Here is a 12,049-nt window from a genome sequence, read left to right on the forward strand (position 1 = left end):
TGCTATGTAATAGCCTTGAGCTGTCTCGTGGCGGTCTTCGTCACGCTGAGGGATGTGTTTCAGCAGATCGGCTTATGTACAACCTCACAGTATGTATTTGACTGCCGTCTTTGCACTCAGTCGTGTACGATGGGCACATCCATGTCCTCTCTTCGAGGAAAAGCCATGAGCACACCCTTACCCATGTATTCATCTCACTCACATATTCAATTCGCCCGCCTTGGGCAAAATGCCCTCCTTTTCCAACTGATCCCACGTCTCGAAGAACGCATCTTTGGTGTCGACATATCCCGTCCAGCCCAGTTTCCTCGCCTTGCTCATGCTCACCACACAATCGAAGTCTCTGCCCAAGAGGAAGGCCAGGAACCCCCAGGTGGCCTTGTCCCAGGTACTCTGGTCGAGACCAAACTTGTCCCTGAGCTCTTCCCATTTCTTGACGACCTCAGGTCTCTGCGCCCACTTCGCTGTGTCGATTTGCTGGTGCACCGCATTGTGTTTGTCGTCGCCGTCGAAAAGCCCTTTCAACCCGATGTTGTCCGCGTGTTCCACGATCGGTGGCGGTGTCGGGAGGACTATGTGCGCCGCTTCGAAATCTTTGTACCGCTGGTCTTTCTTGCCCTCCGAGAAATCCGCACCTGGGAACATAGTGGCCGGGATTTTAGCACCGTACCTCTCTGCGATGGCTGGCCAAAGATTCTGCCAGCTCTCCGTGTCGCCGTTGGTGACGTTGAATGCTTGGTTCCCGGCCTTGGGCTCCAGAGCTGCCCAGATGCAGAACTCCGCATGCAACCGTGCAGATGTCCAGCAGTTGAATGCAAGGTAGTTGGTCAGACTGCCCGGGAATACTAGCTCTCGCTCCGGCAATGTTGCAGAGATGCTCGCATACAGGCCCAGCGCGGTTGCAAGGTTCATGAAGTTCGCCCTCGCCACGCCTATCACGTCTTGGGGATACGTCACGGCCCAGGTCCAGTTCTCGTCCTTGTTCTGCTTCGCAGCCTCGGCCAAGATGCGCTGCTGCGAGTAGTAGAAGTTCGGTGGCCAGGTAGCTCCCTCGATCCACGGGTCGGTCTCATGCATGGGCTGCTTGGCACGACCCCAGTGCACGCCGTACTGTTTGAGGCCGTTGACCAGCACAAGGCGCTTGAGGTCTCTGATGGCGCCCGACTGCCGCAGCGCATCGATGAAGTTCTGCAGCATCGCCGCGTTCGCATCCGTTGTAGCCTGATCGTCGTCCCGTGCCAGGTATGCACAGAAGAACACGTATTCGCCTTTCACATTGGATAGTGATGATGTCATGTCTGAGGCTGACGATTGGAGATCTAGGGTGCTGTGTGAGATTCGAGAGTTAGCAGTCGGTTCCTGACTGCGGCTGAGCGTGGTGATTTTCGTCCATTCTGGTGATTTCAGAAGTGCTTGCACTATGGCATGGCCTGTGATGCCTGGTGGGTAGTTAGACCCTCTGCTTGCTGGATGGGATGGTAAGAGGTGAGTGGGGAGGGGCGCCCAAGGACGTTATGTGCCTACCTGTGGCCCCGGTGACAATAGCAGTCGGCATGCTGAGTGAAGATGACACTTAGGTAGTATCGTTTGTATCAAATAAATGGATGATAGATGTGACAATGAAACGGCAGTAACTTGGTCTATTATCTCCTCCTCTCACGCTCTCCTGGGCTGGTCTTACCCCTGGCCAAGGACAGAAACAAGAAATACTCCTTGCACTGGCTGGCTCGGATGCTATACCCCCTTTGCCAAGTTCGCTGGTCTCTGGTCTTTGTTGTCAAGGTACCTCGGAAATAATGTATGCATGATCACATCATCCATGGGCCAAGTGGAATCTCGAGATTCAGCGACTGAGCGATCCAAGAACCTTTCACGCACCGAGCGTAACACGAGCGCGAACGTCATGACCATCCGCTAGTCAAGCGACTGGCCAAAGGACCTACCCCGGTTGGTTAAGTCGCGGGTTTCATTTTCCGAACCTGTTGATGGAAAGTTGTCGTTAGTGGTCGGGCACTCATTCGGTGAAGCTGGACGATGATCACGAACTCGGCGTGGAAGTTTATTGTGTGGTATGGCAGCAGCGGTGGAGACGCTGTCGTCGACCTGGGTTACGGGTAAAGAGGCTGACGGACGCGGCGGTCCAAGTGACAAACGACAGGGCAAGGCTGCGAGCCAATGCCCGTTCAGTACCTTGGTCCTCAAGAAGGGATAAGTCACTGTATCCGCTGCTATGAAGGGAATTGGCGAAGGTCAAATGGTCCATTAATTTCCATTCAATCATTAATAGGTATGTCCTTTCGAGACATTTTGGGGCACATGAAGATTCGCTCAAATTGCATCATTTACAACCTGCTTTGCAATCTATTCAGCAGCCTGGATAGACTCATCCCAGCCACCCACGGTCTCGAGGTCAAGCTTCACCTGCGTTTTCTTGTTCTGCAACGCAGCACCCAGTGCTTCCATCCACTGTTCTTCGATCATGGTCACTTGCTGCTTCAACTCATTGGTCGCCTGTGCTTCTTCGTTGTCACAAGTTTCCCTCGGATCTTCAGCAGAGCGGCTGGTACCGTTCACGCTGTTTTGCGCTTGAATCGCCTCTGCTGCTCGGCACCGTGCCTTCAATACTCCAAGCTTCACTTCATGAAGTAAGCAGTTTAAGTTGATTTGTGATTCGATGAACTGGTAGGTTGATTTCTCTGCATGGTCGAGCAGTGTGTAGAGGTATTGTTGAGGGAAATCAACATAGGATGGATTCTCTTCATATTCGGCCTGCGGAATTGCAATGGCCCCCGCTGGGATGACCCCATCCGGCAATCTCTGAATCAAATCGAGGATCCCCGGTGCAATATCCCAGAACGCCGAGGACTGCAGTTCCACCTCTTGCGCAACATGCTCTGCAACCAATTGGCGGAGTGTCTGATATCGTGCGACAGATTCATCCCGGAATACCCTCTTGCGCTGTAGACTGTCGCGGTGGAAGAACTCCTCGGTATCTCGTATCTTTTCCATATGGGAGACTTGATGGTAGGGCAGTAAGACAATGGCCTTGTACTTCTCATTGCGGTCACTGAGGAGGTTGAATAACTCCTGATGAGCATGCTCTCGGGTCTCAAATAGCCATTTGAGCTGTGTTAGATATTCCAGGATTTCCGGCATGGCATCTCCTTCTTGCTGAGGTCGATCAGGATTTTGTGCTTGCGTCTCGGCGAATAACTTCTCTTTCAACTCGACAATACCTGCATTGAGCTGCTCAACCCGCGCATTCAACAGATCATGCATAGGGTTGATTAATACATCTTGTAATGTGTCGAATTCTGCCTGTAGACAGATCTTCTCTTGTTTATTTTCGTCCAATTTTAATGCTTGTTCAGCTTCTGCCGCTTCAGCATAGGTGATGCTGCCCTCACTGATCTGTGCATGTATATTTTCTTTGAATGTTCGCTGTGCTTCTCGAATTTTCCGTTTATGTTCTGTCCGCAAGGCTTCCACGCTGACATTGACACGAGACCTACGGTCTTCGAGCTCTGTTAGATCGCTCAGTGTACGAACTAAATTCCGTGAGGCTGCTAATTTCGGGTGACTGTTATTTACTGCTGGATAGTGACGTGGATACGGCGGCGGAAGAGTGATAAAACGGGAGATGTCCACGGCTTGAGGGCTCATTGGAAAACTGTTCGCTCGATCGAAATGTAGTACAGGCTCTTGGTCTTCAAATATGCCAAATGCATCTGAATTGACCTTCTCCTGAGGGTAGGTATCGCCGCTTTCAAGTATTTGATCGAGCCTTGTGGGAGTTGCCGCTTCCGAAAGGACTTCCTCGACAGACAGTGCCGACAATCCCATATATTTAGATTCTCGTTTTGATCGCTTCATTTTCTTCGGCGCACCGTTTGCTTCTGAATTGGTCTCCGCAGTTTGAGATTGCCACCAACGGCTCGCAGTACGGCCACGTGAACTAAGTTCATCGTTACTCATGCTCGCGATGGGTGATAGAGCTGGGCGATAATCGTTCCACCACATTGTGTCTGGACGTTGAGGAGGGTCAATTCGAAGTCCATTGAATGACGATCGTTCTTTGCCAGTAGTAACAGGGCTCTTGAAGGCTTCCAAACTGACGTCGTCAAGCAATTCCTCGAATAGCCGTTGGCTTGCACCGCTCACTTTCAAGGTGCCCTCTACGAATGGCCCTGGGTACTTTGCTCTTCTCAACTTGGCCTCTGATGCAAAGAATTGGGTAAACAATTGCAACCGCTCCAAGTCACTACCGGCTTGACTTTCTCGCAGCAGAAACTCGTGATGCCGGCGTGAAGCATCGGCGATGAAAGAATCGGTCTCGCCGTGAAGTAAGTCGGATACTGAGGAGGCTGTGGATGGTAGCATGCTATGAGCAGATGCAGGGTTTTTCTGACTCAGTGGAGGCGTTGGGAGAGTCCTTGGTGGCATGATAGGCGTCGCCACCCTAGGGCTAAATGGATTGTTGGACTTCATGGCAAATTGTGGTGCATACGATGACTGCTCTTCGTTAGATGTCTGAGTTGACCTCCTGCTAGATGCCATTCTCCGTCGGCTTGATTCCGGACTCATGCCCGGAGCTCTAGAGTCCAAAATTGGAGACTGCTCCGGACTGAACCCTGTTGGGCTTACAGCGTCAAGCCACGGGTCGGTTTCAATAGTCAGAGCGCTCCAATCCGCTAGTGGTGCATCGTGCATACTGCGTCGATTCTTGCGTCGTTCTAAAAGACCTTTTGCAGACGAAACTCGTAGAGCAGCGCTACGACTGAGCCCCATCTGCTGCGACGTTGCGTTCTCAAGGTTTGTGGTCTCGATATGAAGTGGAACTGGAGCTTTGGAGCTAGACCGGGAGGTCGAACCATCTCGCCAATTTGCGGGCGTCGGAGGAAGTGGACTAAGTAAGGGGGCCCTCAGTGGAACACGGTGTGAAGGACGGCTGCTTTGACCAGCACTTTGAGATTGGGCATGAGTCCGAACACCACCAGTGCTGTGGGACCTTGAAGATGGGGGAGGCGGTCCTGGTGGAGGACCAGGTAAAGGCATTCCCGGATGCCAGCCTCGTTGTCTAGAGGATGACCGAGAAAGGGAACCATCAAGACTTTGATTGGACGATCCATGAGAGGAAACAGCACCAGCAGATGCTGCTCTTCGTGCTCCTGGGGGATCTGGATATGACCCAACGTGGGAAGCATTGTCTCTTAAATTTGCAGAGATATGAGAGGCTTGAGCAGCGCTGGTAGAGATCGACAGACCAGTTGGGGGTAATGACTGTCTGGCAACACTCAAAGCAGACCCTGGTCGGGACTCAGCAAGTTGAGTAGTGATACTGAGGTGTGACGGTCGAGGGTCAAAGCTAGTTGTACGGCCAGCTGAATGATTCATATATTGAACACCATTTGACGAGTTTAGAGCCTGTCCACCATCCCCCAACATCGACGAGGCTGGATTGAGTGGCGATAGAACACCAACAGTACTAGTAGGAGTATTCATCTGTGATGGGTCTTCCCCAGTGAAGGTCGAATCTGCGGGAGACATGGTTGATCCTGCACTCGTGCAAACAGCTGCATCTCGAGGAGCCGGTCCAGAATATGGCGGAGGTGGATTGGAAACTCCATCTGTAGAACCATAAGATACTTTCTGCGATGCTCTTTGGGAGATATTCATACTCTCTGGCTCATTTCCATGGCTTTCAATCAGTGAAGCCCTCCGACTGCCTCCCACCCATTCTCTCGGATTATAAGGGACACTGTAGTTTGCCGATACCCTAGAAGCCATGGGAACAACACTTCGTGGGCTCGGTGCAGGCGATTGAGTATATGAAGAGGAAAGTGGCCCATATAGTGAAGTAGTGGAGGCTGGCGTTTGGGTCGGTGGACCTCGAGGAGATGGAATATTCGTGGTTAGCAAAGGCGGGTATCCAAGCCGCACTGGCGAGGCTCGAGGCTGGCCATCCCTAGGAGGAGGAGGAGGAGGAAGAGGAAGGGCGATGGACAGTCTTTGTGGATATGGTACCTGTTCAGCCGCAGGCCACGGTCGGCTTTTGAAACATTAGCTGTTGACAGAAACAGCTTCAATGGGAAAGAAACGTGCACATACACAGACATACTAGACGCTTTGAGAGCATTCACCAACCACAGGAGACAGATTGGTGGGCTAAGCGCCCAGACGGATCATATCACATTGGACAATGCTCTGGGCCATGATGCTGTGCCTAGTTAGAACGGCTATCGCAAGTCTCGAAGCACAGGAATAGGCTTGAATAACTGTGAAATCAACGTTGACTCGAACGAAATTGGAAAGGCTGGATTGTGATGAAAGCAAGACGACGGGAATGAACAGAAACGCGAGAAGTACAAGGAGAGTGAATTCTTAGGGTGTTCTATTCTTTGCCATTGAGCCTGCAACTAGAGGAGGAGAGGCACCTGAGAACCCCAGCCGGAGAATAAGACTAAGCCTAGCGAGTCTGAAAACGTGAGGATTGGATTAAGTCGTCAACAAAAGGGCATGGTGTATCCGTAGGCTAGGCCTTGGTTGATTGCGTTGGTGATATCTCAGGCGGCTATTTTCTCACGAGGTGGCCAATTGAAGTGGAGGTGGGATGTGATCCAAATAAAGACCTGCACTACGCCTGCTCTATTCCAGATTAATACTAGCGTGGTTAGAGTATGCCAAGCAGGCACGTGATCTGGAAATTTTGGGGAAGCCGAAACAAACCAAGTTGAAGTCCAGTCAACACACTAAAGCAATTTTTTCTTTTTTCATTCCCATGAACGCAAATGCGAGCTTTCTTCTCATCAGCCAGGCGTTGTCCATCAGATGCGTGGTCTGTTGGATTAAAAAGTGCTTTATGTCATGATCGATGCTTCCAGTTCACTACAGAAGCTGCATTATTGCAGTTATTCACCAGAGTTTAATTTGAGAGAATACTAACCTTACACTTTCTTCCTCTCTCAGCAGCCACTACTCAGCAGCTCTTGGGTGGGTCGAGAAAGAAACGCCTACAACGATGGCATAGAATACGGGTGCGGTGCAAACATTAGTTTCTGGTACGTCTTTTCCTGCAGCTGCAGCATCACAAACATCCTCCAAAGTGATGAATCCGCATACCGCAACAAACTAGAGTCTTTGACCCCATGAGGGAATGAAACTCTCAATTGCAAGCACGTCAGTCTGAGAAAACAGTCGACACTCTATGTATCACGCCATAAAACAAGCGGTCATTGCTGTTCACTAACGACAATAACAGACCTGAAGCCTGTCGCTCCCTTCCACTATCGGTACGTTCACCTGCCCCCTTCTCTACCTACACTTGTTATGATGATTGTTTGGAATATTATATACGCTGGAAATTACCGGCTGAGACCCTCGGGTTGTTGAAGATATTCAAATGGCTATCTCTGATCGCGATTCTTCCTCTTTCAATTCACAACTCCTCACACAATATCATGATGGAATAACTGACTGCTTCAAAGTGACCGATCTACCATGGTATGGCTTTCCTCTCATGCTCGAACCTACTCCTACAACCCTCGCTTCTATGATGAATGGCACTGGGCTCCGACAGCCTTATCATGGCTGGTCTTGATGGATATGCCCTTTTGTGGCAGGCCTAGAAAACCTCGCCCACTGATTGAAAGACCTTGCCTTTAAAAGTTTTGTTTATGGTTTGCATTCATGTCATGCTAACAGAGAGTTGGGCGCAGCTGCAAGTTTCTTAAAGTTGTCGTCCGTTTTTCATTCGAGGTAGGTTAAACCTATCCCATGCTTCTATCTTCTGTGATGAGCCCATCTAGATGACGAGTCTTATTCAGCTTTGCTGATGCAGAGACATATCTTTTTACCATTCATGCATTTTCTGAGATCAAATACGCAAGCTTTTGCTCATCGTCTGTTTGCAAACTTGTGCTAATATACTTTTACGCAGTTGACCTCGAGGATCTTCTTCCATGGTATGTGGTTTATGTCGGACTTCCTCAGATTTTCATATGATGAATCGACACAAATTTAAAGACAAGCATATGTCCAAGTTGATTTCGATTGACGAAGACGATACTGTCCGCCTGATGACACTTCAAATTGGACCAGCATCTATCCTTATTCGAAATGGACCCTGGCTGATGTGTCTGAAAGAATCACAGAGGGTATCTCTACCAGACTCTACCACATTAATCTTTCCTGTGAGTCAATCATCTGTACCCAACGCCACCAACCATCCATCTCTATGATGATTTATTCTATTATCACGACGGTCAACGTAGCTACAACTTTGACGACCACAGCCTGTGACAGGGCTTAGATCTGAAACATTCACATCCATTCACTTGCATATCCAAACCCATTCCTGTGCAACAACTGACTTGAATTGCAGATTGTTCACTTCGAAATAATGTAATCACATGCAGATCTTTCGAGACCCTGAAAATGAAACCTTGCTCTTCTTACCAGCTTTACTTTCACTCATGTTCAACCCATCTCTGTCTCCAACCATCACCTCCCAGTAGTCAGGACAACTTTCGTCTCTCATCTTACACCTTCAAGCATCCTAACCTCTCAGGTCCCAGTCCTTGGCCGACGTCTGCACTTCTGTCCATGGACTATCGGCTTGTATTTCCTCAACGATCTTAGTCTTCCATTCCCACCCTCCTCATACAAGGCCTTTCGTACTTTGAACCATGCACATGACCTTATCTCATCACGTCTACCGCCTTGCCCAACATCAACTATGACGTACTCGCGAGTTATATTGCGGCAAGCCTTACGGGTCTTCCAGAGCTATGGAGATGATGAAGTACCTGCCTTGTCCCCCGTCACTAGCGAAAGACACCTACGAGATGATTACGAGTTCCGTCAGATCTCCAACACCCAAAATATCAGCACGAAGCAGGTTGCTCTCTTCAACGAGGACTCGTCTTCCTCCGAAGAGCTTGATGAGTACGACTCCGGTCTAGCAAAGCGGAAGCGAAGATTGTTCAAAGCAATGTTGGGTTCATCGAAGCGGGCCAAGCGAGATGGCTACTCAAGCCCGACGTGTTGTCGGCAAGAGTATCTGGCGATTGATCCCAACGCCACGCGCGCACTGACGACACAACGCGACCATGACCGAAGTATGATGTTTGGCAAGCCCGACAAATTTGTTCCCGCTCAGCAGTACCTGGAGAGACTTGATGAAGAAGCCGCCAAGATCGACAATGAACATGGAAGACGGCTCAGAAACCAAAAATATATTCTGGATGAGGACCGTGCTTCACTGACGGAAAGATGCTTGCCTTGCACGAGAGCTTGGGCTAAATGCATCAAACAGAATAATGACGATAAGTGCTGTATACGGTGCAACAAGAATCGTATTGAATGCTTCAAGGAAGATGATATCTGTGTAGAGGACTCATTTGTACCACAACAACCTCTAAAAATAGATCAGACTTCTCTGAAAGCAGTACCTGAAACGCCTCGTCCTGAAGCACCTGTACCAGCAGCTCCTCTTACACCGGTTCTAATCATCGGAGGTCATGTGGCGTCCCTTCAACTTCAATCTCGAGTAACAAGGGATCAGGAAGGAAGTATTCACCGTAAGGTCAACTTAGGATCTTCTCGAGAAGATCCAATCGAGTTGGATTCTTCGTCAGACTCCAATGAGCCGTCGCCATCACCCAGTTTACAACGAAGTCATGTGACATGGTCGAACTCCACTGCGCCGTCACCACCAACTGACTCAGATGGAGTCGAACTGACCATCCGGACAACCTGGGCTCATCCAATAAACTTTAAGCATACACCGACTGATGAAGAACCATGTCATTTTTGCTCCGACTTCCGCTACGGCATATTTGGATACGGTGAGATAGAGGTCCACGTCATCAAATACAGTGACAGCCCAGACTATGAAGAGACTGGAGATGGGCATCGATCAGAGGGCTGGGAACCAACCAGGATGTGTGTCAAATGCTCCTTGAGCCGCTTGTACATTTCTAGATGCAAGGCTCATTTTATTATCCCCTTCGGCATCCGTTCGCCAGAGCTCGAAAACCGGTATATCTCTCAGTTGGTGGAAATTTGGCGGCCACATCAGTCTAAATTGAAGACCGGTCCTCTCCCGACATGCTCGCTGTGTCCGAGATCTGCTCACTGGCGCTGTGCTGCTGATCAGCAACTCAACATCGTTGGCATGCGAATCCCGAGTCTCAAAGGGAAAGGGAAAGGCTGTGGTCTTTTGTTGTGTGACGACTGTGCTCCGCAGGTTAAGGAGGATGGGATATTGAGAAGACCTTCGATTGAACAAGCCGATATGGCAAAATTTCAGATTGGTCAGCGAGCTGACGTTGATTTCCTCTTTCGCGGAAGCCTCCTCCACGATGCCTTTCGTTGAAGCATCGCAGCGGGGAAAGGAGGAAAATGCATAGAAAAAGGAGGTCATTGTGGGCTTTTGAGTTCTCAAATGAAAGCAACACGAGTTTGGTAGCTATGAGGGGATTTGCTTGAGATCTTTTTTGCAATCAGTAAGGCCCGACTACAGGCCCCGGTTGGCACAATATGGCTTGTCAATGATGATTGGGAGCTGTAAAACAAATCTGGTGGATGGTCATTTGCGATGCCTGAATTTCTTCGATCTTCTTCTCCTCTAGGCCTTTGCCCTTTTTGTTTGATATTCTGGCACCATCGGGGCCTTGAGCACGCGCAACTTGAAAATCCATGATCTTATTCTCTATGACAGATACAACGGCATCATGGTGTGACAAAGAATGATAACATACAAAATTGCGGGAAACCTAGCGCTGATAAGGGAGAAGCCGTCGCGATAAGTAGTTTGGTGGGAAATGGCCATTTCAACTTATTTTTCTCTATCCAAAGCAGCGGTATATCCACACAATAGCAAAATCGATTGAAGGGCTCCCATAGCCATTGCAATAAGTGTTCCATTGTCAAAGGACGTTACCAAATAACCAAAACAAAATAGCGCCTGTCAATTTTCCGCCACCAGCTCGCATCTTCACCGACAAGTTCATAGCTCCAAGAGGCCGATATTCATCCATTGTCCGTCACTATAAGCGAGTCAATATCCGTCAAGCAGGACTCACGCTCTTGTGCATCAGATCTTGCTTTATCAAGCTCATCATTGGCCATCCTTGGACGACGTCTTCTGTTGCTCTGCTTGATCCAGCGTCGACAAGTGCTTTGTTTCAGACAGCTCCCAGCACCCAAACACGCAGCCTGGAATTCTCCAATCATTGGCACGAATTCACGGCCGGGAAGACTGTCTTAGGCAAGCCTAACGACACACCCCACGCCGCAAGCCACACCTAGATCCCAGGGCAAGTGACTGACCACGCTCTTGGGACGGGAGATAACCTGCAGCCATGAGTTTTGTCCAATCCAGTCCTATTTCGCTGTTAAACCGAAGCTCTCTGAACAGGCTTCTCCAGACTACTGATGTGAGTTTGCTGATTTTCATTGTCTTGATTTGTTGAAAGGTGTTGCATTGTCTTGACATGCCGCGGCTTTTGCGTGTTTGCCCCATTCCTCGTACGATGGAATGGCCCGGCGCCGTATTCGCGATGGGATGAATTCGGCTATGGCTTAATTGAGTCACATGAACCTTCGGCCATTCTCGTCTAGTGGCCGGTGGACAGGCTTTTCATACGGATGGAATGTGCGTCGCGGCGTCTCTCAGCTACACCGTATCCACACAGACTTTGTGTGGTCGCTGTGAAAATTGCGTCCAATTCAGCCGAGGCAATTGGTGGAGATGACGATGGCAGCTGTTTTCTTCTGAACAGCAGCGATAGGGCACGCTCAGGTCTTGATCGGAGTGAGGCTGGAAGAGTTATCCTGCTGCTCACTCGGTCACCTACCAAGACTGTATCCGGTGAACCGACAGGCTGGTCTTTTCTGTCACGACCCTTGAGGCAAACATTCATGTTTCTTGGTGGAGAAAGACGCTCAGCGTGGGGACCAAGTGGTTCCTTAATTCTCCGAGGACAAAAACAGATCAAACCTGCAAATTTGTGTTGAGCCCAGATCTGAGTTGCGGTCATCCGTTGAC

General features: G+C 49.6%; 3 protein-coding genes across 3 annotated transcripts; 1 reads left to right on the top strand and 2 right to left on the bottom strand.

Annotated features, from left to right (window-relative positions):
* Positions 1 to 198: 198 nt before the first annotated feature.
* Positions 199 to 1,555, bottom strand: A1O9_06216 (uncharacterized protein; the record flags this gene model as incomplete). The annotated part of the gene is made up of 2 exons (XM_013405426.1): positions 199 to 1,466; positions 1,525 to 1,555. 2 exons carry the CDS (start codon positions 1,553 to 1,555, stop codon positions 199 to 201), a joined length of 1,299 nt encoding a protein of 432 aa, XP_013260880.1.
* Positions 1,556 to 2,361: 806 nt separating this feature from the next.
* On the bottom strand, positions 2,362 to 5,547 carry A1O9_06217 (uncharacterized protein; the record flags this gene model as incomplete). The annotated part of the gene is made up of 1 exon (XM_013405427.1): positions 2,362 to 5,547. One exon carries the CDS (start codon positions 5,545 to 5,547, stop codon positions 2,362 to 2,364), a length of 3,186 nt encoding a protein of 1,061 aa, XP_013260881.1.
* Positions 5,548 to 8,734: 3,187 nt separating this feature from the next.
* Positions 8,735 to 10,375, top strand: A1O9_06218 (uncharacterized protein; the record flags this gene model as incomplete). The annotated part of the gene is made up of 1 exon (XM_013405428.1): positions 8,735 to 10,375. One exon carries the CDS (start codon positions 8,735 to 8,737, stop codon positions 10,373 to 10,375), a length of 1,641 nt encoding a protein of 546 aa, XP_013260882.1.
* Between the last annotated feature and the right edge of the window lie 1,674 nt (positions 10,376 to 12,049).

Source organism: Exophiala aquamarina (assembly GCF_000709125.1).
Source record: "Exophiala aquamarina CBS 119918 chromosome Unknown aczIA-supercont1.4, whole genome shotgun sequence".
In the NCBI taxonomy this organism is placed as follows: Eukaryota; Fungi; Ascomycota; class Eurotiomycetes; order Chaetothyriales; family Herpotrichiellaceae; genus Exophiala; species Exophiala aquamarina.